Source organism: Periplaneta americana, chromosome 2 (genome assembly GCF_040183065.1).
Source record: "Periplaneta americana isolate PAMFEO1 chromosome 2, P.americana_PAMFEO1_priV1, whole genome shotgun sequence".
Taxonomy (NCBI): Eukaryota; Metazoa; Arthropoda; class Insecta; order Blattodea; family Blattidae; genus Periplaneta; species Periplaneta americana.
Window position 1 is genome coordinate 184,258,842 of NC_091118.1, and position 27,576 is coordinate 184,286,417.

At 35.2% G+C, this 27,576-nt stretch overlaps 1 protein-coding gene across 8 annotated transcripts in view; it reads right to left on the reverse strand.

Annotated features, from left to right (window-relative positions):
• Positions 1–27,576, reverse strand: part of LOC138694902 (embryonic polarity protein dorsal-like) — a 99,516-nt gene that overhangs the window by 57,227 nt on the left and 14,713 nt on the right. For 5 of the 8 annotated variants that reach the window (XM_069819085.1, XM_069819081.1, XM_069819079.1 and 2 more), the window contains 5 exons: positions 25,249–25,329; positions 11,216–11,436; positions 6,986–7,229; positions 3,875–4,018; positions 2,489–2,587 (listed from right to left, as the gene is read on the reverse strand). In XM_069819085.1, coding sequence (XP_069675186.1) covers positions 2,489–2,587; positions 3,875–4,018; positions 6,986–7,229; positions 11,216–11,436; positions 25,249–25,329 — 789 coding nt within the window. Of the gene's footprint in view, positions 1–2,488; positions 2,588–3,874; positions 4,019–6,985; positions 7,230–11,215; positions 11,437–25,196; positions 25,330–27,576 lie in introns of all 8 variants that reach the window. The other 3 variants (XM_069819083.1, XM_069819084.1, XM_069819082.1) reach the window with 1 other exon arrangement.

Sequence of the window (27,576 nt, forward strand, 5' to 3'; positions counted from 1 at the left end):
TGTCATGAATTCACCTGCAGAATAGAAGGCGTGAGAAATTAGGTACTTCTTTAATTTGGCCCTAAATAATTTTATGTTTTGAGTTTCATATTTTATATCGATAGGGAGGCTATTAAAAATTTTTACTGCCATATAACGCACTCCTTTTTGATAGCACGATAGACTTGCCGATGGAGTATGAAAGTCATTTTTTGACGTGTATTTATGCTATGAACTGTTGAATTAGTTACAAAGTTTTCACGATTACATACGAGGAAGACTATTAATGAAAAGATATACTGACAAGCCATGGGCATTATTTGTAGTTTTTTAAAAGTAGTCCTACACGATTCCCTAGATTTGGCACCTACTATTATTCTAATTACTCTTTTTTGTAATAGAAATATACTGTTACTATCTGTGGAATTTCCTCAGAATATTATTCCAAAACTCATTACCGTGTGGAAGTTCATCTGTTCATATTTAGTACAGTACTATTTCATATTAATAGCTTGTTATGAGTCAAATTACAGATGCTGTGCTCTGTATCACTATCAAAGATAACAAACACACTGCATACTGAAGCATGTGAGTGACTCAGCCAAGGGCTGGGGTACTACATGTTAGGTTATATCTTGCTGTGGTTCACATTACGCTTGCTGTCTGATTTTATTGTTAGCATCATTTGGCTGTTCATTATTCTTGTATTGACCAGCATGTAGAACTGACATCCGTATTGTCACTAATAGTGACTACCTGCAAAGGGGGTTGATGGGGGAAATTTTGGTCATTTTCAGTCAAAAAATCTCATTTTCGTTTTCTTGTAAAAAATGAGTCAGCAATCTCTTATTTATATGTTGAGCAAGTTTCAATGCTCTGCAGCACTCGAAAGCATAAAAATTACCCAATATATAAATGACTGCACCCTTGAATTTCAATTCCATGCAAATTTTAGAAGCTGTTTTCTCACACCTTTTTTCTGCACATTTCGTCAGGTTCGAAGTGTAAAAGCATTGAATTTTTACTGCATGTTCTATATATTGTGGTTAATAAAATAACACATGCACATTCAGTTCAGTTCGAGCAACAGTGAAGGCCAGAAGTGTTTTTGTAACGCTCCCAGAGTGTCATAAAAGTGAAAATGGTTAGGAAGCAAACAGGGAACAACAAAAGTGACCCATCGACATCCGAGGAAAAAAAAGTGGTGGACGATCATAGTGTTGTCATCAATACTATGAAGAAAATGTTTGAGGAGTTTAAATCTTTCATTAACGCGGAAGTGAGTGACCTCAAGAAATCTGTAGAATTTATATTTCGAATAAATTTGATGTCTTTAGCAAGGAGCTGAGGTCAGCAAAAGAAGAAATCAGGAATGTAACGAAGGAGAACGAATTGCTGAAGCAGGAGATAAGTGAAATACAATAGTATTCACGTAGAGACAATGTCGTTGTTTTTGGAGTCCCCAGAATCTCCTAATGAAAACGTATATAAAGTGATAGAGAATGTGTCAGTAGCCATTGGAGGCAGTCAATACGTCCCGGATATCAGTGTAGCGCATCGAATCTCATCCAAGCCAAGTAAATCCCGACCCATTGTCATCCATTTCATGAAGAGAAGGAGCAAGGATGAATGTTTGCAGTGCTACAAGAACGAGGTGCGAAAGGACAACAACGGGCCCGGCATCCGGCATGATTATTATTTGATCCCTGTAAAATTTATGTAGAGTACTAGACTGTATCCGAGCACGAGCATATGCTCATTTCGGGTATATATTCATATGTATTCATTTCAAATGTAAATTGTAAATAAATTTGAATTTGAATTTTGAATTTTATGATTAAATGAATGCTTTCTGAAATAAAAAATGAAATATTTATAGTAACAATGGAAAATTTCTATTTTTAGATATGCAGTGGTATAAAAATTTTCCCCCCCTTTTGTAGTAAAGATATAGGAAAACTGATGCGTGATATTTTTTTCTAAATATGCCACTGGTCATGCAAAAAAATAATTCAAACATTTTACTAAAAAACTGAGTGACACATTCATTTTCTAATATGCAAATTTTTCAGAATACTTTTGTTAATAACTCAGAAACTAATTGACTCACAGGAATGAAACTTCATCACATCATTATCACACAGTGATTATGTGTACAAAAAATCAAGAACGCAGCTTGAAAAATGTAGAAAATAGAAATTTCACCCTTAACCTCCCACTACTCTATGAGTCTCCACAGCCTGTACTAAAGATAACTTTTTACTTTATGCTACTAAATCCAAACACTGTGATTCTAAATGATGTCAGGTTATAAAATTATATTGGGCTACTGTGGATGACTTGTTTAATGCTCAATCAAGATTATCTTTCACATTAAACTCAAGATACAATCGTCTATTGTTCACAATGTTTCAACCGATTTTCGAAAATTTTTAATAACAAAAATAGCAATACTTCTGGATGTTAATTATAAACAGTATGATAAAATCCAAATATTTGTACTTCTTACCTTTGGCAACTTTTTCACAGAGCAAGATTATTTCCTTTCCACCTGCAACGGTGCAGGTACAGTCGCTCAGCTTGCATATCACCAGGTCAGACATCGCTTCTGCAACACGAAAGCAAGACATACAGTACTTAAAGTATAGGTTACTTGGTGCGGGATTACACGCTAAATATCACACCAAATTAATATACATACAGTCAACTCTGGATATAGTGAACTCTGTTATAGTGAACCTAAATTGTTGGTCCCGACCTGCATACATTAAAAAGTACATTAATATTTCCGTTTATAGTGAACCCTCGCTTCGGTTATAGTGAACCTTGTATCCTGACAAATTCTTATTTGAAGTCAGGCCTTCTTGTATAAAAATGATAAGAATGTGTTGAGAACAACGTTCTAAGTTTCTTACTCCTTCAGTCAAAGGACAAAGGTAGGATTAGTGATTCCTAGACAATGAGCGCTACTGTAAATCCAGGCAACACTGACGACCTTGCGTCACTCCACCGTCAAAGGCTTGACATTCTGTTCTCAGGCACTCTACTCTACTGCTATTTCTAATCCTCCACCGTCAAAGGATTGCCTTTTGTTCTCAGAAACATTTCCATTATGATGGATAGCATTGAAACAATGGAAAATGAAATTGCCTTCTTTTATTAAAAGGGGACGGACATTATGTCCAGAGCATAAATGAAAGAAAGATTTCGATGGCTTTCAAACTCCATCAACCCTCTCCCAGTTTCCATTAAATGACCCGGGAAATTCCAAGGCTGAGTACGCAGTTACACCATAACAGCGTTTGTCATTTCTACCTGACCAGTCGTTTCTAGTGTTCCAATAGTGAATGTACTGTATAAAAATGTCGAAGCGTAAAGTGTTTTCTTTGGAAGGTAAGGTGAATATTGTAAGTGACATTGAATGTGGTCTTCTGCAAGCGGACGTGGGTCGCATAGTTTAAGTAAATCAACTGTAAGTAACAGTATACAGTGTAATCCATTCCACAAAAATGAAATATTTTATTTTCTTGTTCACAATTTCATTCATTTCTGTCATTTAAGGTTAGGGGAGAGACACTTCGGATATAGTGAACGAAATATGCAAGTCCGCAGAGGTTCACTATATCTGGAGTTGACTGTATTACACATTTCAAGCTCTATTTCGATAGATTTTATAATTAATGTATACCACATTAATTCGCGTAATTCTCCCTCCCCCCCTTTTTTTTTTTCAAAATTCGGAGGTCCCTCTCTCTCCCCCTCCCTGCCCCCTTCTCTCTCAGAAAATGACACACTCATTAAGTTATCACTGGAAAATAATGCAAATATTAAAGAGGAGACCACAATCAACTAGTTTTACTATACCATTTGACTTAAAATTAAGACAGTCACTTACTCTTGTCATATATAGGATCAGACACAACTGGAGGAAGAGGCAGATTAAATTTTTCACGTTCTCCATCTTCAATGAAGACTTGAAAGCAGAGTCGTACAGCATTCAAGTCAATACTTGTTGGTTGATTTCGGTGGGAAAAGCCAACTGTCAAGAAACAAATTAATGTATTAGTTCTCAACTTGTGGCACCTTATAATCACAAAATGTATGCAAATTGGAATAACTTCAAAACTTGTACATTACAGGAAAGGAAACATATTAATTGTACCAAGATCTTTTGTATTAAGCCTTTCACTCAATATACAAATGTCAATGTTTAATGTAAAAATGTCTGAAGGACCGAAAGTTATAAATGAGATTAATCCTAGCTCAGTAGGTCAGTGACAGACAGACAGACAGACGAAAGAATGAATAGACTGAAAAATACAAGACACAGCATGTTAAAAATCACTTTTTAGCATCAAACATCCTGAAAAAGCAATTTCCGTAAAAATAAACCAGTTTTTTTTACATAATCGCAATACTTCATATAAAGAAAAAACAAAAATAAAAATCTATTACTTTTTTAAATTTTATGAGCGAATCTTTAAAAAAAAAAAAAAAAAAGCACACACACATACACACACAAATACTTCTACATGATTTTAAATTATGAGTTTGAGTACAATATGGAATGTGTTAAAAATGTACATTCATCTACCAAGAAATTCTCACTGATATTGGGAAACTATCATAGCTTTACAGAAGTTTAGGAAAAAAAAAAAGTGGGTGAATTTTGTGCTTTGCAATTATTAATTGGCTCATCATCAAGGATGATGTGAAAAGGGAAACTCTTTCTTTATCAGAGCTATTCTTTAGATTAGCTTCTTCGAGGTAAAGGATAACACGAGCATGGAACATGATAACATAAGAAATAGTTAAAAAAAAGTTTCTTGAAGATAGGCTTATCAAATGCAATCAATGACATTATTTTATGGAACAAGGATGAGGAGAAATGTGAATTTTTGACAAATGATAGCAGTGACACTGAACCTAACAGTGAATGAGGTAACACTAGTGTTAATAATAACAATAAAGTGTCTTATCTTATTGTTGCTGTATTCATTGTTACAATACAAGTTATCATCTGTTTGTACAACTGCTGCTAACTATCGATCGTCTTAAGTGCAACGCAATCGATATATAAATTAGTCGTGGCCCATATATCGTTACATTATTCTATCCATTATTTTAGCATTCGAGCTGGTGCACCTTTAATGCGTGCTTTTTTTTTCACAAATTTTTTTCCTTGCATAAAGCAAGCACCTTAGTTTTTTTGTTATAAAAATCGAAAAAAAAAGTGCGTCTATTACACAGGTAAATACGGTATTTATTACTTACAAATGGCTTTTAAGGAACCTGGATGTTCACTGTCACCCTCACATAAGCCTGCCATCAGTCCCTATCCTGAGCAAGATTAATCCAGTCTCTACCATCACATCCCACCTCCCTCAAATCCATTTTTATATTATCTTCCCATCTACGTCTTGCCTCCCCAAAGATCTTTTTCCCTCTGGCCTTCCAACTATCACTCTACACAGGGCATATCAAAAGTTTGGTAACACTTTCAATATTTTATTAAACAAAAACTACAAATGATAGCACTTTCAAACACACGTCGGTTTAAAGTCAAACTCTCAAAGTTCTGTTTACACCTTACAGAGATTCAATGTGTGAACCACGAGTGACTCGGCAGACGTCCAAACAATAATCAAACTCTTCCCATACCCTTTTCAACATATCCTCTGCGACAGTGGTGGCAGCTTCTCGAATTCTGGTTTTTAGTTCCTCTAAATCACGTGGCAAAGGCGGTACAAACACACGGTCCTTTAGATACCCCCATAGAAAAAAGTCACATGCAGTCATATCGGGTGACCTTGGTGGCCATGTCATGAAACATCTGTCCCTTACTCCAGCACCTCCTATCCAACAATCAGACATCTCCGTATTCAGGTAAGCACAACTGTCGTGTTTGGGTTACACAGAAACCTCACAGAATCATTGAACATGAGCGTGATTCACCAAAGGTGAATGTTTTCTGCACATTGTCACAACGAAAACTGTACGGACCTTTCTTCTTCATTAAGGCTACTGTGACTGGACATTCATATCTGGACATGTTGGAGCAATGGTTGGTGCCTCAACTTAGACAAGATTTCAATGACGATTTCATCTTTCAGAAAGATGGAACTCCGCCACATTTCTACAATGCAGTTTGTGCTTACCTGAATAAGGAGATGTCTGATCGTTGGATAGGACGTGCTAGAGTAAGGGACAAATGTTTCATGACAGGGCCACCAAGGTCACCCGATATGACTGCTTGTGACTTTTTTCTATGGGGGTACCTAAAGGATAGTGTGTTTGTACCACCTTTGCCACGTGATTTAGAGGAACTGAAAACCAGAATTCGAGAAGCTGCCGCCACAGTCACAGAGGATATGTTGAAAAGGGTATGGGAAGAGTTTGATTATCGTTTGGACATCTGCCGAGTCACTCGTGGTTCACACATTGAATCTCTGTAAGATGTAAACAGAACTTTGAGAGTTTGACTTTAAACTGACGTGTGTTTGAAAGTGCTATCATTTGTAGTTTTTGTGTAATAAAATATCGAAAGTGTTACCGGACTTTTGATATGCCCATATATACGCGCTCCATGCCCTGCCCATCTCAAACAGTGGATTTAATATTCTAAATTATGTCAGGTGAGGAATACAATGCATGCAGTTCTACGTTGTACAACTTTCTCCATTCTTCTATAACTTCTTCCCTCTTAGCCCCAAAATTTTCTTAACATACAGTATTACACAATATAATATTATTTTACATCTCTTTAAGAGATCTCACCGGTATTCATGTGATCAATGTTATACTGCTATTTGATAACTCACTGCAGCACTACCTGCCCCAATGTTAAAACAGGACAATAGATGAGCAAAGTGTTAAAATGTACTACTTTTGCTCACTATGCAAACATTATCAAATCAAAAGTAAACCAATATACATGATGACAGCCCACACAGAATAAGAATGTAATCTCGTAGTATTAGTGTTACACAATTCTATCAGTACTCACCACGAAATGGATCCACCCTGATTTCTTCGCGTACTTTGAGAGCGTCTTCTATGTCCTTTTTCTTGACACACTGTATACCGAGATTAGAGAAAGACACAGTCATTGTGTCGCTGCTTATACGCATAGTGCAAATCCCTTTTTTGCAGCCCTCTTTGCCCACGAGATTGTGAGGGTGTGCACGGTGGGGAGCATCTTTGGTTACACATGATACCACCACAACTGCTGGGCCTTTGTAACCAACAATCTGCAAATAATGTCATGAGATTTAAGTTACTTCGATAAAATCTTGCAAGAAATTCTGATTTATGGCAGTGATAATTTGTGTTCGTGATATGCATTGTCCCTTTAAGTATCAATTAAAAAGACTTTAAGTAACAAGGTTAAATAAGCTTGGTGGAATCGGCCCTTAGTGAGTCAATTCAATGTTGTTGTTTTCTAATGCCAGGCATTTGACAATAAAGTCATTTGACCTCTTGCACTCCAATATTTTTCAAAGATATTGTCATGGTTAGCCACTGACGCACAGATTTTGAGATGTTCTGAATCCATTTCTATTCAATTCAATAGAGAATGATGTAAGTTAAATAAAAATTAATTTTAATAAAAAATGGCTTTAGATATTTGTAGGATTTTTTTTAGGTTTATTTAAAGTCGCTTTTTAACATTTCATTGGATACCTAGTCATTGTGGTATACCTGGAAACGAGAAAGTCGATAATATTGCAAAACAGGCAACATATTTGCAACCAAGACCTCTTCAAGTGATATCTCTATCCAGTGCTTTTGCTTCAGTAAAGTCTTATTTTACAAACCTATGGATCAACAATTGGCGCTCTTCTGACAAAGGAAAAAATTTACAGTCTGTATAAAAGAAACCAAATGACCTGGAAATGTTCAAAAACTTGCCCAGACATGTTCAAACATTTTTAACAAAAGCCAGAACAGGTCACATTGTCACTCAATTGTACCTACACCGATTTCACATTTCTGATAATCCTACTTGACTGTGGTGTAATAATCATGATGAAGATCTGGAACACATTCTTCTATACTGTCCATCCATAAACCACAAAAGAAGTAAATTAAACTCATCAATACCGGTTGCAGAAGACACGGCCCTGCAGTATATATTGACTACACCCCAACTCTGGCTACTAGCAACAGGCATCTATAATGAACACCGAACAAAATACCCCTCATTTTTCGTGAAAAACAACAACTGAATAGACTACAGTGGACTATAGTGGACTTTATGTTGTCAGCAAACAGCTGGATACATTAAGAAGATTGATTGATTGAAGTCGCTTTAACTGCAAGGTCATAGTGTGACTATTTGTTGGGGAAGACGCATTGGATTTCCATTTTCCTGCTATTTATCAGCCACTCTGCAGACATCTTATCACCTAATGACCATATCTAAGACACTATCAGGTCTTGTGAAACAGTATCTTTGTATTGGAAGTGGGAACCTATCCGGCATTTACCTTTTCATTCATTCACTTATTTATTCAGATATAGTTAAGGCCATCAGGCCTACTACTCTTCCAACCACCAGAAATACAAATGAAATAACAAAAAAAAAATTACACTATAAATAAAGTAAAACCACACGAAAATTTATAGGTTACACACACAGATTTTAAATGAGTGATCAAGTATCATAATTAAATTATATCCTAGTTGATTAACGAACATAAACAAGAAACTAGGTTTCTAGTTATTTTATGATGGAGGAAACCACAGAAAATTCCAATCAGATTGGTCCACCCTAGTATTTAATGCAAGACCAGTATCTTAACACTTAAGACACCTCGCTGGGCAACTCACGTATTTTTTCTTACTTAAAATAAAGTGATAGATGAAGTGGTAGAGACAGAATCTCTTAAAAATGTCTTTATCAGATAAATTATCTAAGATTCTAATCAAAACCACTTTACACAAAAAACTGAAAGTTTAGAGATCATCTCTATATAAATTGCTTTGCAAAATGAACGTAAGCACAGGTGTTACAGAATACTTAGAGACTTTGATTATACGAAATTAATTAATATCCACATAAACATTCTCTAATTGAAAACTTCTTTAGACAAACAGTTTCGGACTTGAAGGTAACTACAGGAATTGCTTTGTAGAAACAATGCAGCCATAACTATTACAAAAATATACCAAATACAGAAGTATTATTATTCTATAACTGTTTTGTCACGAATATTTCTTCTTCACCATAAATAATTTAAGAGCAGGAAAGATCGTGTTACTATCAGAATGGCAGGCAGGCACTTTTTGCAATTACTTGCTTTTCACAGCAGTTGTAAAGATGGTTTTATTTCTGAACAGGATTATCGTAGGTAATACTGTATCACAAGAGAATTTCATTTTGTCGATAAATTCATCAGCGTGAAAAGCAAGGAAAGAAAAACCTCGTGTAAAAGAAATAATTGCCAACTGGGTCATTTCCATATTTCTGTCTATTTTAAATTCCTTCGTAAATAGTATTTAGTAACATTACAAGTTTCTAATACCAGGTAGTTATTAGTTACAAGTGATGTTCGCATTGCTCTGTTAATACTAAGTAACTTACTTGTATCTTACACATAGTTTTTCCTAGCAGTGGAAAGAATGGAAATATGTACTGGTATTTTTGTATGTTATTGGTATTTTATAGATTACAGTTTTGCATCAACTGATCTAAATATGTGACCCATGAGCAGTAGTGAAAGTGAAGGTGAATTTAATTAGAATTGCGGTATATTCAGAGAAAGAGATAAATGCTTCTTTGACCAGGGGCAGCAATGTCAAAACCTTTGCATGGTATGGGGTGTAAGTTAGAAAACACTATATATTGGAGGGGAAAAGGAGCTAGCTACCCTACCCCATTATCTCCTGGCCTAGTTGTCTCGTAAATGGTGCCTTCTTGGTATCACTTGTGAGGTTCAGACCTGTCTTCGGACAGTTGACTAAACAACTCTACACATAGACAGTCACAAAACACTACCAATTAAACATCAATTACTACATACATCAACTACACTGCTTAATCTACTTATTTATCACACTTAAAGTTCCATGAAAGTGGTTTCATTTTTTAGGAAATTTCGTTTGAAAATTTCAAGATTTCAGTATTATTACCAACTTGACAGTGTTATTTTACAAACAAGTTTTATAATCCTGGATTAAGATATTAGACACGATAAGAGTGGTACATGCGGCATTTTCAGCATCAATTTTCAGTTTTTACATACAGATTTTAAAACATGGCTGCATTCATTTGCTGATAAAATGGCAGAACGAAATATGAATGCCATTAAAAAACATGGAAATTATGACAATAGGCCTATTACTTAAAATTACAACATTGTTAAAATTTCGCGAATAAAACAACAAGAAGTGATGGAATACGTTTGAAACATGAATTATGTCTTTTTCGATTTTTTTCGCGATTCAAAAGTGTGTAAAGGGTTATAGGAAAAAGTATAAAGAAATGGTGCAAAAAATTGGTAAAATGAGAACAATTCATATTATCGAATCTCATGAATTTCACCGATCTCTAATCATAGCACAAAAATTCACAAAGAAGGCCACTTTCAATCATTTGGAATGTTGTTGTTGTTTTCTAATGCCAGGTGTTTGACAATAAAGTCATTTGACCTCTTGCACTCCAATATTTTTCAAAGATATTATCATGGTCAGCCAATGAAGCATGCTTTTGAGGTGTTCTGAATCCATTTCTTGGTTTGAGTTGCACAATAGGCAGTTAGGGGACTGATATATTCCAAATCTATGCAGGGTTAAATGGCAAGTTGTAGCCGATTTAAGTGAACACCATATTTTAACGTTTTGGTGGCTACTTCATTCACACACAACCCCCAGAATGTCTGGAGGACCACACCTGCTGTTGGTCGACGGGTCCATTGGACCTAGCTGGGAGATCTTAATTTGGAATGTAAATAGAGTAATGTATTATGACGTCACTCGCAACTAATAATAGATAACACATTTGTCAATAATATACAGAATTTTCTAAATATTTTGTGGAACAAAAAAAAAAAAAAAAAAAAACCCGCAACTTCATATTTTACAAGAATTTGCATTCAAAACTTTTACGTAATAAGCTTACTCATGCTTATGCCTGTTGCATATGATTTTGTGAAGATATTCTGGAAAGCATTCATGCCATATATTTAATCTAAATATTAAATATAAATTCCTTGATTTACGTTATACTTCTTACCTGTATTGTTGGAAACGTTTTGTTTTCTGGGGTGCTATTAACTCCAGGTATGCTACCAGCAGACCTGCCTTCACATTCATATCGAAATCGTAGAGCTTTTGATGCTGGTTGTTCGAGTATCTTCACATGTATTGACTTCTTCCTCGCGTCCTCCATATCAGCTTCTGGGAACAATGTATTAACGCCCGCAAACTCTGGATCTGTTGTTTGGATAACTTCAACTGCAACACATTTAAAAGAAGAGATGAATGACAAGCTGCAAAACTAATGTATAGTTAGTATGTAAGATTACTGAAAACTTAAGATATTTCTAAAATCACCAAAACTTTGTCAAGAATTAAGTTCTATGTACATAAAAACAAAAACATTACTATATTCACAAAGAAAATGAGTTTATTTACGGAAAAGGTATTGGTAAAAAATTTTGAATATGATAGATATTTTGCTATTCAATCCTTGAAATCTTCCCTGTATAGCATTCAGAAGAAAACTGTGCTAAATGTTTTAAATCTTCAAGTAATTGGCAAATTCTTTATGAGATTCATAACACTGAACAAGACTAATTAGCATACATGAAGTTGAAAAATAAATTTGTGATGGAGAGGGGGGAAAACGATAACCTAAAACAAATAGCTTCAATTTATTAAACTTAGAAAAATAACGCTACCAAAGCAAGTGAAATGAAACAACTGCAATCAAGCAGTGCTTTAGTTGAGCCGGTATGGAATGGTATGCAGTACCGGGAAGAATTCATTTTTGGTTTAGTGTACCAGAACAAAAATGCACGCTAGTATGCCATACTGTCACCCGAAGTATTCTGAGTATAAATGTTCAAGAGATTAGGTTCAAAAACAATAAAATAATTTCAGAAATATTCAAATACACATTCAAGGCGATTTCACTCCTGCCTATTGCAGCATCTTCACTTTCATCAAACTTAAAATTTTACAGGAGGTGGCATAATATATGGGCAGTATAGATTTATTTATTTTTTCTAGAGAATAGGCTATAGTAGTAGCCTATTTTCTAATTAACAATGCTTTTAATTACAAAACGCATAAGAGGTTTATTATTTATCTTAATGTATTCTATTATCCCCTTCAACCTGTAAGTTAGGGCTATATTACTTCCACCCTGTACAGAAGATCTTAAAGTAAGGTGAGGTACCTCCAAAAATTGTGTCCCAACTAAAGTACTGCAAACAAGTATTAACGAAATGGTCAGGGGTGATTTCTCAGGGCATGCTACACTTGCAGCGCAAGCCCAATATTTTCGTAGAATGTGTATTTCTCAAAATGGGATTACGTACATTAAAACTGATTTTGATTTTTGGAACATTGTATAGGTGTAATACCATCCGCAGGTTGCACATCACAAGTATCGCAACGCTTGCTCGTTCCTCGGAGCTACAGGAAAGACGTAGAAATAGCGAGAATATGATGCGCGCACAAGTGCCCTCCTCCTTAGTCCGTCATAGGCGCACATGCTTCTTGTTTGAAGCTCTGGTCCGAGAGCTACACCAGCGACTATTTAACGTTACACAGAGCAGTATTGATAGCAGGAATGTGCTGTGATTTGCGAGTGCAATGTAATTGTATGAACGGAATGCATGTGTTAGCTGCTGCATTTAGGTATTATTAATTCTTAAACATTAATTTGAAGTATTGCAATGAGTTCGGAATTGTGTGTTATTGAAACCTTATTATTAGATCCATTTTCCCGAAGGACTATTCAAGAGAAGACAGACATTATAGAGAATATGTGTGCTCGTTCAGTGCAGCTCAATACAACAATATGCATTGGTTGGCAGGGTCGAAAAAACTAAATAAACTGTTTTGTTGGCCATGTTTGTTATATTATATCGAACTTCTACATCTGATAAGCGAATATGATCCATGATTCATAATGATTTCATAATTATAAAATAAATTATTTATGTCGGTCTGATTATTTTTATTAATTATGAATTATTATATCCTCCCATCTTCCCCTATGAATAAAAGAGCAAGCCTAACTTTCGTGACTAGCATTCGCCCCTGGAAATGGTGTTTTTATAAAACCTTAATTTTGACATAGTTTCAGTGATTATGGAAATGGCATACTGAAAGCATTAATAATGTTTCCTAAGATACATATGCTCATGTAAAGTTTCCAATTCTCTGTAGATAAAGGTAATGTGATAACATTCACATTACTGACTTCAAAGTTGCAAGGCTGACTCATTCACAATGACGTGCAATAGTGACTGAGGTGAGGTTCTAAAACATGAGTGTTATTATTTCCCTATTACATGAGGCTAGTGGTAAACCAGTGATCTGCTGATATTTCAATATAAAGCTGTCAGACCTTTCCCATCTCTGTTGGCAGTTTTGTCGATTTTCTTAGAATGCGTATAGCTGAACTCAAAATTTCTAGTTTGTGTAAATGTTCGGTAAAGCGTTCGGTTTGGAAGTAAATCCCGAAAAGACAAAGTATATGATTATGTCTCGTGACCAGAATATTGTACGAAATGGAAATATAAAAATTGGAGATTTATCCTTCGAAGAGGTGGAAAAATTCAAATATCTTGGAGCAACAGTAACAAATATAAATGACACTCGGGAGGAAATTAAATGCAGAAAAAATATGGGAAATGCCTGTTATTATTCGGTTGAGAAGCTCTTATCATCCAGTCTGCTGTCCAAAAATCTGAAAGTTAGAAATTATAAAACAGTTATATTACCGGTTGTTCTGTATGGTTGTGAAACTTGGACTCTCACTCTGAGAGAGGAACATAGGTTAAGGGTGTTTGAGAATAAGGTGCTTAGGAAAATATTTGGGGCTAAGCGGGATGAAGTTACAAGAGAATGGAGAAAGTTACACAACACAGAACTGCACGCATTGTATTCTTCACCTGACATAATTAGGAACATTAAATCCAGACGTTTGAGATGGGCAGGGCATGTAGCACGTATGGGCGAATCCAGAAATGCATATAGAGTGTTAGTTGGGAGACCGGAGGGAAAAAGACCTTTAGGGAGGCCGAGACGTAGGTGGGAGGATAATATTAAAATGGATTTGAGGGAGGTGGGGTATGATGATAGAGACTGGATTAATCTTGCACAGGATAGGGACCACTGGCGGGCTTATGTGAGGGCGGCAATGAACCTTCGGGTTCCTTAAAAGCCATTTGTAAGTAAGTAAATGTTCGGTTACACAATGCAGAGCTCCACGCATTGCATCCTTCACCTGACATAATTAGGAACATTAAATCCAGACGTTTGAGATGGGCAGGGCATGTAGCACGTATGGGCGAATCCAGAAATGCATATAGTGTGTTAATTGGGAGGCCAGAGGGGAAAAGACCTTTGGGGAGGCCGAGACGTAGATGGGAGGATAATATTAAAATGGATTTGAGGGAGGTGGGATATGATAGTAGAGACTGGATTAATCTTGCTCAGGATAGGGACCAATGGCGGGCTTATGTGAGGGCGGCAATGAACCTCCGGGTTCCTTAAAAGCCAGTAAGTAAGTAAATGTTCGGTAAGATGGTCATGTCCTGTTTCAAATATGAATATTTTTACAACTTTTTCTCATGTTTTTGTGTGGTTTTCTCCCCATGAATTTTGCACTGTGAACCATAATTTCTCTTAAATTGTAGTTTACATTTTGTGTTCGAAATTCTAATGCAATGAATGACAGAAGTCAATGGCAGTTTTTGTTTTTTTTCTTTATGCTGATTCCCTCATTTTCTCCCCTTTTCCTTTCCAGATGGTCCGGATGCTTGCACACACAATAATTCGTTGAAACTATTTATTATTTATTTATTTATTTATTCTGGTGTAGTTAAGGCCATCAGGTCTTCTCTTCCATAACACCAGGAATACGAATACAATAATATAGAAAAACAGAGAAAAAAAATACAACTATTACTTTTTGTGTGGCAAATGACAAGAAATTATAAAAAATAAAAATAATAATATTAAAATAATAACCTCGAACTAGTTATAAAAGTAAAATTCCCGTGATTTTCATGCAAATATACTATGATTTGTCCATTGATATCACAATATGGAAAACAGATCGAAACTCTAGAAGAAAAGAACAGTTTCTATATAGTATAACATTTATTAAGTATGATTCATAAATAAAGTTTTCATTTTATTTAATTTTGAAACTACATCAGTTATCTCAATAATCTGCAAAACATTTCTACGGTCAAATTTAGTTTTAAACTACAGAAATACATGGTTAAGAGCCATGGATTTAGATACATAAAAAAAACTTTCATCCAAATGAGAGGGCTCTACGAAAATTCTACTAGCTATTTCTCTCTCGTATCAAAATTGAACTCAGCTCTAATCACCATCCTCAAGGACAATGTATTCCACAACATATGAAGGGTACACGGGAAAAATGAACAATGTCACATTTCCATAAAAGGTGAGATAATGATCTATTTCAGTATATTACTGCAAAATTTATTGATGTTTCTACTTGAAATGAAGGAAATGATGAGCGTATCCATGCTTTTAATTCTCCTTTACCACTTTTGGTAAAAATAACACTAAAGTTTGCAGTAATACAGTGAATTAGATAATGACATCACCCTTAAAGGAATTGTGACATTGTTCGTTTTTCCCGTGTACCCTTCATATGTCTTCCTCCTCCCTACCAAATCAGAAATGACTTTTCTCACACTGTTGGACTAATAATATCCAGGAAGGTTTTAATCACTCATATCTGGAGATATTAGCAAAGAGCCAACTAATAATCGAAATGCCGTAGGAAAGTAACCACCACAATGGCTCAGTGCTAGAGTGCTGGGTTTATAACCCAGAGGGTCGAGTTTAAATCCTGCTCCACTCTGAATTTATAGTCAAGTGGGCTAACTTTGCTTCACTTTGCAGGATACTTGACTGGCCAAGTTTATATAAGATGATGAAATGGGTTTCACTTGTTTATCTATTTTGTTCATATATGACCAAAGAACATGTTTTTGGACATAGTTCCTCTTTCATGGAACTACAATGTATAAAAATATAATTTTTTTGGTAAAGCAAAGTTACCTTAATATAAGTGGTGTAACTTTACCCTAGGCCTATATTTATATTTTCCTTTTAGTTTACATTTAAATATTGTGTTTTACAGTTGAGTGTAACATTGTTTTATAGGTTAACACAATAATTTGTACATAAAACTGATCTTTTGCCAACAACTATGTTTGTGGTGAAGCTATTCCACTTTTACCATTCAACTGTACTGATTCAAATAGTAGAAGTCCATTACTAATAGAAACAATTTTTTAGCAGAATAGGAGTAGAGTAAAATCAAACGTAACTGACACCCAAATAACTGGCAACACCAAAACAGCAGCACTTTCGGCTAGGCCAAAAAAAAAAAGTTTAAATTGTCATGCTGGTATAGTCTGGGCCATCAGTTGTGCCACATTAGGAAGTTCACACGAACTTTCATTTTCAGTGAATATTCGAACCTAAAATTAGTATATTATTTGTGTTGTGTAATCTGTTTTAATAAAGAAAATCCACACAATGTTCATGTTTATTTAGTTGTGTTCAAGGCGTCAGTATTGCCACATTAGGAAGTTCACACGAACTTTCATTTTCAGTGAATATTCGAACCTAAAATTAGTATATTATTTGTGTTGTGTAATCTGTTTTAATAAAGAAAATCCACACAATGTTCATGTTTATTTAGTTGTGTTCAAGGCGTCAGTATTGCCACATTAGGAAGTTCACACGAACTTTCATTTTCAGTGAATATTCGAACCTAAAATTAGTATATTATTTTTGTTGTGTAATCTGTTTTAATAAAGAAAATCCACACAATGTTCATGTTTATTTAGTTGTGTTCAAGGCGTCAGTATTGCCACATTAGGAAGTTCACACTAACTTTCATTTTCAGTGAATATTCGAACCTAAAATCAGGTATTATTTGTGTTGTGTAATCCGTTTTAATAAAGAAAATCCACACAATGTTTATGTTTATTTAGTTATGTTCAGGCGTCAGTGTTGCCACATTAGGAAGTTCACACGAACTTTAATTTTCAATGAATACTCAAACCTAAAATTAGTGTATTATATGTGTTGTGTGATGTGTTTTAATAAAGAAAATCCACACAGTTTATTTAGTTATGTTCAGATCATCAGTGTTGCCACATTAGGAAAATCGCGCGAACTCTAATTTTCAGATATTCGAACCTGGAATTAGTGTATTATTTGTGTTGTGTGATGTGTTTTAATAAGGAAAATCCATATAGTTTTTATGCTTACTCAGTTACGAGCAAGTGATAGAGAAATAAGCTTCACATGGCTGCAGTTTCAACATTTGGCACCATGAAATACGAACTTTTTTTGTATATAGGCCTACCAGTATTTGTTCAATTATCTGGCAAAATCTCGTATCCGGAACTAGCCCAATTCCTTTGCTGCCAGATAAGAGGGATTCTACTATATTTAAATAAAAACTCCATATAGGCCTATCATTTACAAATATATTTTTGTATCAAATTACTCTGAAGCGTTGGACATTGCATCCATGAAATGTTTTGTAATCTCATCACTAGCTGAAATGAAATCTTTCTTCATTATTTTGAAGATACAATGTATTGGAATATACACTCATAAGATGTGGCTGTTTGAAAGATGATGTAGAGATTCTTTTACAGACATTTCACTTGCAGTACAGTAGAACTCCAATTATCCATCTCCCTATTAACCGATTGGCGGATTATCCGACTGTCTTTATCTCGCGTTTTTTTTTTCTACAGAAATATATGAAGTACTGGACATTACATTAGCACGTTATTTTTTTCTAGAGAGAGATATTACAAAACATTGCCCTTACACAGAATGGTCTACTGTTTGTGTTGCCGTACTGTATAACGTCTATATAAAAGTCTTCCATGGGTATCAAAAGACGTCATGTTATTCTAAGTATAAAAAAGTGCAAATAACTGAGTGGTTTGGGGAACGAGAAACTGTGGTTCATCTCAAAATATGAGATTTAAGTCACAACTGTGTGCAATTTAATAAAATTCAAGGATAAATTGTATAAACTATGTAAATCTACAACACGAGATCTCCACTATCCCTATCTTTTCACAGACAGCCAATATAAGGAGTTCCCTTGCCCCCAAAACCAGTTGTTAACAACCAGACTTAACATCAGTGAACTTCTGAGCCACTACCTAGCATGTTCAATACAAGACTGTAGAGGAAATTACGAAAGTGTAAACTTTATTCACTAAATTTACGAAAATAGTTTATTGTACAGATTATCCGATTTGTTGATTAACCATTCAGCCTACCCCCTTCATTACCATGGATAATAGAGGTTTTACTGTAAATTGAAGGGCTAAGTATAAATAAATCATTTTCTGTGCCATTTAAGTAGGTTAGTGAGAAATAGTAAAATTATCAAGTGGTGGACATGTATTATGATTACATATTATATATTATGCCACATATTTGGAAGGTTTACAAAAATATCTGGAGAGTCACATGTGGGCCACAGTCTGAAGATCATTGGTTTACCATAGCGTCCTCTTGACTGTAATATTAAATATAATACTCATTTGAATGATGTAAATATCAGATGCTTGCAAAATTCTGTAATAAGTTACGATGTACCTTAAGGAAAGCAAGAAAAGTAATGGAGGGCACAATATAGCAACAGCTCCAAGTCAAGGAATAGCAAACATTTCCAAGTAAGTAAATAACAGAAAATATTAATTCACTCTCTTATTTACGGCATTCCAATGAAGCACATGCCATAAGTGAACAAACTGTACTTTCAATATATTCATAACTACTATGCATGCTTTGTGATGTGAAAGTGCCCAAGACATATTCATAGATGTCAACCTTAGAAAGAATTTCCATATGCGACAAAGTGGGAAATTCAATAATGTAAGTCTAACACTCTACAAACATATTTTTAAATAATACAATTTGAAAAATATACTAATTTTAAGTCAGTCTGAATACATATAACACAAAATTTTGGGGTTGATATCTATGAACAATAGCAATAAAGCATTCCCACTTACGTCACAGGCAAAATATACAACTACTGAAAGAAACAAACAATCAGTGCTACAGATACGAAAAAAAAAAAAACACTTTGCAATCAATCATTACACAACTTTTTTTGTACTTTTCAAATAAAAGTCAGCACAATTTCTATCAAAAGCAGAAGAAACTTTTTAAATATTCTCTCATTTCATTGAGAAGCTGCTAAACTGATAGGCAATTTCGGTTAATTCAAAGAGGAGAGAAAAAGGGAAAACTTTATGGAAAGTTTAGCCAACTTATTCAAATTGCGACAAGAAAACCATTTTAAAAAATACTCACGAATTAAATTTCCTAAGTGGCTCGAATCATAATTTTTACTCACAGTTTTGAAGAATTAACAATCGCCACTGTTTCATAAGCATTATAAGATGTCAAATTACAATAAGCAGTAATATTGATATACTGAGAGAATGTAAACATAACATAATACATATGAAATAGAATTTTGAATAAATTAAACATTTGCTAATCTGAACAAGTTCAAACTCCTATTAGTTCCGATTAACAGATTTTACTTTACCTATTTGTATGACAAACAGTAGGTATATTTTATACTGAACTTATAATAAAAAATATTCGGTATTAATATCTAGCAATTATTTTATAAAGTAGCCTACAAAGAATACGGATTTTTATTTTATTTTTTTATTTTAGTAAGTTATTTTATGACGCTCAACAGCTTAGGTTATCTAGCGTCTGAATGAAATGAAGGTGATAATGCTGGTGAAATGAGTCCGGGGTCCAGCACCGATAGTTACCCAGCACATTTGCTCATATTGGGTTGAGGGAAAACCCCGGAAAAAACCTCAACCAGGTAACTTGCCTCAACCGGGAATCAAATCCAGGTCACCTGGTTTCGGGGCCAGGCTCGCTAACAGTTACTCCACAAGAGTGGACAAGAATACGGAAAAAACCTATATCACGAGACATGGGAGATCACAATAAAATAAGGCGAAATACATTAAATTCTGGTAAACCTAGGACTCTATACAGGACATCAAAATTGGAATGCAATCAAAGCATGCAGAGCAATAAAATCAATGTTTCAGGTGAGGACAGTGAATTCTGGTAAGGTAATTTCATCATTATGGACTCAACGTAAAATTACAGAAAGAAAGCAGTACAATGCAATGACAGACATTAAAAATTTTTTGATGAAAGAGATAAGGAAGATATTCTATGATTGTATGATTAGTCAGGAGGATTGTAACTCCTTAAATCCTCAGGTTTAAATCATTGCAACTGATACTTACGGGGAACAATGAACATGTGTATGCAAATAAAACTTACACACTAGAAAATTAAAAGACAAAATCATGCTTACATTTCTAACATGTAAGACAAGAATTTGGCTGTGTTGCAGGGAACATTTTTATAAGATGTGAGGCATGTATAAATAAAGAAGTCTTCATTTTCAAAGTCTACTACTAGGGCTGGATAAAAAATAATGGCAACAGTTCGATATTTCTGACATGGCTTTATTCACAGGGATACAACATTTACGTACCTTCTATATAGTCGCCCCCCCCCTTATTTATTACCTTTTGCCAAATGTTTGGAAGGCGTCGTACACCATCAGCACATCCATCTTTGTTGATGTTCCGTATTGACCGCCCTATAGCATGGATAAGTTCATCTCTGGTATTGTACCGGGTCCCTCGCAGTGGTTTTTTCACTTTGGTGAAAAGATCGCAATCGCATGGACTCATATTGGGTGAGTACGGTGGATGTTCCAGAATCTCCCATTGCCAACGGCGCAAGAGGTCCTTGACAGCAGCAGCGGTGTGACTTCTTGCATTATCATGAAGAATGACGGGATTCTGTACCACCAAGTGTCGTCGTTTTCTCCTGAGGGCTGGACGGAGGTGGTGCTGCAGGAACCTGCAGTAAGTGGTCCACGTTTTCCATCTGCCTTGGAGGTACAGCGTGGTGCAGTATTACTCCATCAATGTCATACGCCACAATGAACATCACCTTCACATCACTTTGTGTAGGGCGCACTTTCTTCGGACAAGAAGAGCCTGGATGCTTCCATTCATTTGATCGACGTTTCAAGTTTGGTTGGTTCGTATGAGTGAGCCCAGGTTTCGTCCATAGCGACGATTCGTCCAAGAAAGTCGTCATCTTTCCTTTGGTACCGGTCCAACAAGGCCTGTGCGACTGCATAGTGGTGCCATTGTTAAACCTAGGAAATTTCATGTGGTATCCAATGCCCTGTAATTTTGCGGTAACCCAGGATGTCTTGCAGAATGTGGAGCACAGTTTTGTGACATACTCCGACTTCCGCTGCTAACTCACGCGCAGTCCATCGGCGATCAGCATCCAACAGGGAAGCAAGGAGTTGAACTGTGCTGTCCTCCAAGCGGGGTCGTCCCGTACGGAAGTTGTCCTGAACGGCATCCCTGCCTTCCTGGAACGATTTAGCCCATCATGCCACTGTGCGATATGGCAACGCTGCATCGGCACATGCTTCACGCAGTCCCTGAAAACATTCTTGTGCACTACGACCTCGTGTCACTTCAATTTTGATCCAGGAACGTTGCTCTAGTTTTGTAAACGTGGTCTTAGGGCGCTCGCACTATTCCTATGAAAGTCAAAGTTCTACACACTGCAGTAGATTGACAGAGTACTGTCGCCGCTGGCTGCAGTAACTCATCTAACAGTCCTTGTTCATGTCCACACAGCTGGTAGCTCTCGAACGCAACATCGTCACGTGACAGCAGTGTTGCCATAACTTTTTATCCAACCTATGTATATGTTAAAATACGTCTGAGTAATATTTTATGGCCAACACATCTGATAGCAGTTATTATATTACTTTTTTGTACTCAGAAAGGGCATTCATTCTGTACATTACTCTTTCAAAATTAAACATATACCTATTAGAATGGATAAACTGACTAATAATTTTATTGTGAGTGTAACATATTTGACATTTTCCTACATTGTAAAATAAAATCTGAAAATTAACAGTACTCTTATGTACAACATCAAATCTGAAAATCTCGCAGTCCAAGCAAAAGTTGTGTAACAATATTATAAAATCTACATACTAAGTAATGACTGGCAACACATGCATCTAGAAAATTTTGTATTTCATATCAAGAAAAACGACAGGCTTTTAATGGTTCTCAAAATAGTGTTCATTTTATAAGAGGATCCACCACAGTCAAATGATACTTTTAGAGTTTTCCCTGCAAAATGCAAAGACTGCAATTTTTTCTTATAAATCTTCTAATTTTTTTTTAAGAAAGGAAAAAAGTTTTGTTTATTAGTACAAATATATTACTGTGGATAAATAAAGTTAATTAAATTCTACTGTAGGAAAACGTTCACTCCAAGATTAAAACAATTCCTATCAAATAAATAATAAGTATTCACAGTTTAGTGTTTAGTTTATTGCCTACAGTCCGAAAACTGTGTTGTCAGATCAAAAGTTTGGAATATTTCTTAAAAAAAATATGGCTCTTTTGATTAGTGAAAGATTGTGAAGAGAATAAACACGTGATCAATTATAAGTTTCACATTCACAAATGGTGGCAAGCCCCTTGAAATGAACACTCTTCTACAACTACAACCACTGTCCTTTTAACTACAGAAACCACTTTGTACAAACTAGGATGAAAAGCTGTTACAATTCAAAAGCATGCTGTCAACAAAATATGAAAATGCTCACTCCCTTTTACACACTGTGCAACTACATATTTAAGAAGCTTGTTGCTTCAAAAATTACTTCGACATTTTCACGTAAATACACATTTCCAATATAGTATCTCTCATACAAAAAATGTATTTTTGACACACTGTACATCTCCTTGCAGCATTTTCTACTGATCTACTGGGTGATTTTCACAATGTGGTGTGAACCTAAATAATGTCATTAATTTCAGGGAGTTATTTTTCGACATATTTCAAACAAAAAAGTTTAATACAATTTTACTCGATGAAAAAGTAATGGAACAGAGAAAAATTCTCTCCGGCACCGGGATTTGAACCCGGGTTTTCAGCTCTATGTGCTGATGCTTTATCCACAAAGCCACACCGGATACCCATCCCGGTGTCAGACAGAATCGTCTCAGTTTAAGTTCCAACTCTTGGGTTCCCTCTAGTGGCCGCCCTCTGAACTACGTCATAGATGTTTATGAGGGGGAACCCAAGAGTTGGAACTTAAACTGAGACGATTCTGTCCAACACCGGGATGGGTATCCGGTGTGGCTTAGTGGATAAAGCATCAGCACGTAGAGCTGAAAACCTGGGTTCAAATCCCGGTGCCGGAGAGAATTTTTCTCTGTTCCATTACTCTTTCATTGTATGTTGGCGCAGAATATCTGCATGGAAATATCATATGTACTTCGGTACATTAAAATAATATATACAATTTTACTCGTTTTTCGAGATAAAAATTGTTTTATATGAAACGTTTCACAGCATGTTTTGGGAAAGCAATTGATTTAATTCTCGATATGCTTAGTCAGTTTAAGAGAGCGGTGTATTATGATAATACATGACTGAAAGAATTTTAGTTTTGTCCTTTAAATGTGTAGAAATTTGACCCGAACAAATGTAACATAAAATTCCTTTGTAGAACGAAAAGTTACATTTGTTCAAATCAAATTTCTGCACATTTAAAGGAAAAAACTAAAATTCTTATCATAAGACTCTGCTCTCATAAACTAATTGAGCATATTCGAAATTAAATCAATGGCTTTCCCAAAACATGCTATGAAATATTTCATATAAAACAATTTTTATCTCGAAAAGGAAACAAAATTGAGCAAAATTACATTAAACTTTTTTGTTTGAAATATCTCAAAGAATAACCTCCTGAAATTAATGACATTACTTACGATTCACTCTGTATACAGAATTTCAAATCAATTTATCCAAAAAATATGCATATAAAGCTATTTCATTTTCCTTTAATGAAGTAAAACATTTATTATTTCAGCATTTTCTACTAACCTATGCAATTTCTCTTAGTTATTTCTTCCTTAATTTTATTACTTTATTAACAAATCAGTACAGGTCATATGTTTTCGTCATATTTACATTCAATAATTTACTTTAAATGTCATCAGACCAATTTTTAAGGCATAATGAGAAACTATGCAAATTGCTTATATAAATTCAATTGTTTAAGAAACTGTTCGCATAAAGTGTTGAAAAATGTTTTTAAAAAGCTTCTGCACACATACTTTACTTAGGTAAATCCTCTTACCATTCTCGAAGTTACATTTCAAGTCCAATAATTTTGTTGTTGTCCCCCCCCCCCCCAAAGCTTACCGGATGGAAGAACTCCCATAAAATGGATCAAAGGCAGTAAGATCAAGGAATTACTGTGACAAAAATTTGCGCAAGATGAGTATTATTATGTGACATAAAATAAAGTGAGCAATTTCAACCAAGAAAAAAAGAACAAAAAAAATTTCAAACATGCATGCTTTCAGCCTCAGCCTACCTTCTTTCCAATTTAAATTATAAAGGTTTTATTAAAGAAGACTGCCAGAAGTGATTCCGCTTTTAATTCTGAGGTGCTGTAATACTAATTCAACAACATATATACTCAATTTGGTTTATTTAATTGGCCCAACAACATACGCATTCAAAATTGTGCTGGCTAATAAAGTATCCAATATTTTAAACCTTAACCCCAAAAAAGCATAGAAACCAACTACTGGAGATAGTATAAATAAATGCAATGGGAATGAGAACCAGAAAAAACCTACCAACCTACCGCCACGAAAAAAACCAGATCTTGAATCTAGCTTCATTTCATGGAATGTCTGCGAATGTTTGCATTTCAGCCATGTCTATGGTTTCAATTAATAACCATTTCAGAAAAGTTTAATGTTCGACGATCTTTTTAATCTCTGGCAAGAAATAAAGAGTTCAGATAGAAATGATACCTTAAGTGTGAATGGATAGATGCCACCAACAAACAGACAATCGTCCACTTACTGACATCACTTATGTTGAGACTTCCTTGTCCTGATTGATCATGTGCCATGCCTGCTACACCCGACAATCGCCCACCCACATCTGGAAAAAAAGAAGATACACACCATTGTAGCAAGGATCGTAATACTGAAGTTCCTCTGAAACTTTTACACTAAAAATTATATCACAGGAGTCAGTGCTTTATGTAGTTTTAAATTAAGGACAAATAGGGGTGTGGAATGGATTTTGTCCATGTCTAATGAAATGTGGAGTACACAAAATTTGGAAAGCTTACATCTATAGTTGGACCATAGGATCTGTGCCCCCCGTAAGATATGCGAACTGAACTCTAATTCCTTCTCAGCCTCAGTAATTCATTTCTCTCCCTGCATTCCTATCTCTCTCTTTTCTATCTCTCTCCCTTTGTCCCCCACTACTCACAATTTTGGCCTTCTTGCGGAACAGTTTACAATATTTGCACTTGCAGTCCAGTGTTGTCAACTCAACATGAATATTGTAGCACGGAGTGGCGAAAGAAATATTATTAAGTAGGCCTACGTAATAGCATTTTGCGGTGAAGAGAAACAAACAGGTCAATATTTGTTTCCTATAAATGAGGCAACGAAAAAGCAACTGATATCACAGGTGAGGCTTATTTTATTTCAATTGATTATGTGTTAAAATTATTTACTTAACTAATACTAATAATACAACATTTTATGTAATTTATATAGACAGGTCAGAACTCCTAATAAAGAAAATCAGAAGAGAGGGAGTCTGTGCAGGAGATGAAAAGCTAGAATCACCAGAGAAGAACAGACCAAGGGAACTTTTGATTATTGTAGATGATATGAACCGATGTATTTTAAGAAGAAAGATACAAGAATTTTATGCTGTTCAGAAAGAAGTTTCAATGTTGAATAAATTACTGAAAAGTAATAATTTCCAAGGTTGGAGAGAAAAACTACGAAAAGTGATTCGAGACATGGGATTTAGGTTTAAAAAAATGTAGAAATACAAGATGTATTTTGATTGAAAGAAATAATATTGTAGCATGGAGGACCAGTTATATAGGACACTGTTTGACGGAAGTTTGGCAACATCCCTATTCGGCAAGGTTCGTGGCCTGCTGTTTAACGTGGTGGGAGGAAAGCGGGTGGAATGGAGTGAGTACAGGCATTAACTTTTCCAAGAACGACGACAGCGCTGAAGGGCACAGATCCGATGCTCCGACAATACCTTCGTCTTCAGTTAAAAAATGAATGATGATGGAGGAGAAGTTATTCTCTTTATGTGGTTGTTACAAATGTGTAACTACCTGAGAGAGACAGCGAAATGTTACCGCACAATGCAGGGGAAGTTGGGGAACAAATTGCCCGCAACCCATTGCTCGACTCACCGGTATGCTGTACAGCATGGGCGGGCATTCCGTTTCATTACAGTAGCCCTAAAACTTCCGAGTAATGGGGATGGAGTGCGCGAACAGCAAAAAGTGTATAGAGTGTTTAGTTGACAAGTGGAGTGTAGTTGAGACATTTCTTCTAAAGAAGAAATGATATGACAGTATCGTTCGCAAGTTTCTACGTCAGTTTCATGATGCTGTAATGCAGGGATGAGACGATATTAGCTCCCAATCACTATAGAAGAGCTCGACCTTGATCACGAGCACATAGCGCATCCACTACATAACATTGTAACATAGACATCAGGGATGTACATGCACATGCAGCGAATAAAGGCAGCAAATATTATAATAACTTGCGCTACTAAATTTCTGGCTGTGTAATAGGGCTAATTATTCAATTATTTAATATACATGTACATATATAAACAAATCGCAAAGGGAAGGGTTTTTTAGGAACAAAAAGAGAAATATGAAAAGTTAATTGTATGTAAACCATTTTCTTGTTAAAAGCAATTATTTATTATGTAAATACTTCACTTCATTGGTTAGGAGAAACTAATAGGGTCTACCTGCTCGACATGTGTGATCTCTAAGTACTTTTGAGTATTTGTTGAAAAAATAATAATGGCAATATTGATTGAAATAGAGTAGGCTATATTGATTGTGTGATTGTGAAAATGTAGTCCTTACTCTCCAGTCGTGATTATGTAATGAGTTTTCTTAGAGTAACATGTGAGATGCACGTAATACGAAAAAACAAATTGATTAAATTAAGATACTGAGAGCCATCGTAATTTTTGGGGTCAATCATTTAAGGGGATATGTGATTTTTAAAACTTCCACAATTTTCGGCCAAAATTTGTGAAATTTAAACTATATAAACAAATCTATAATAATATCATCTGTACAAAATTTGGTGCAATTAGGTCTAATAGTTTTGAAAT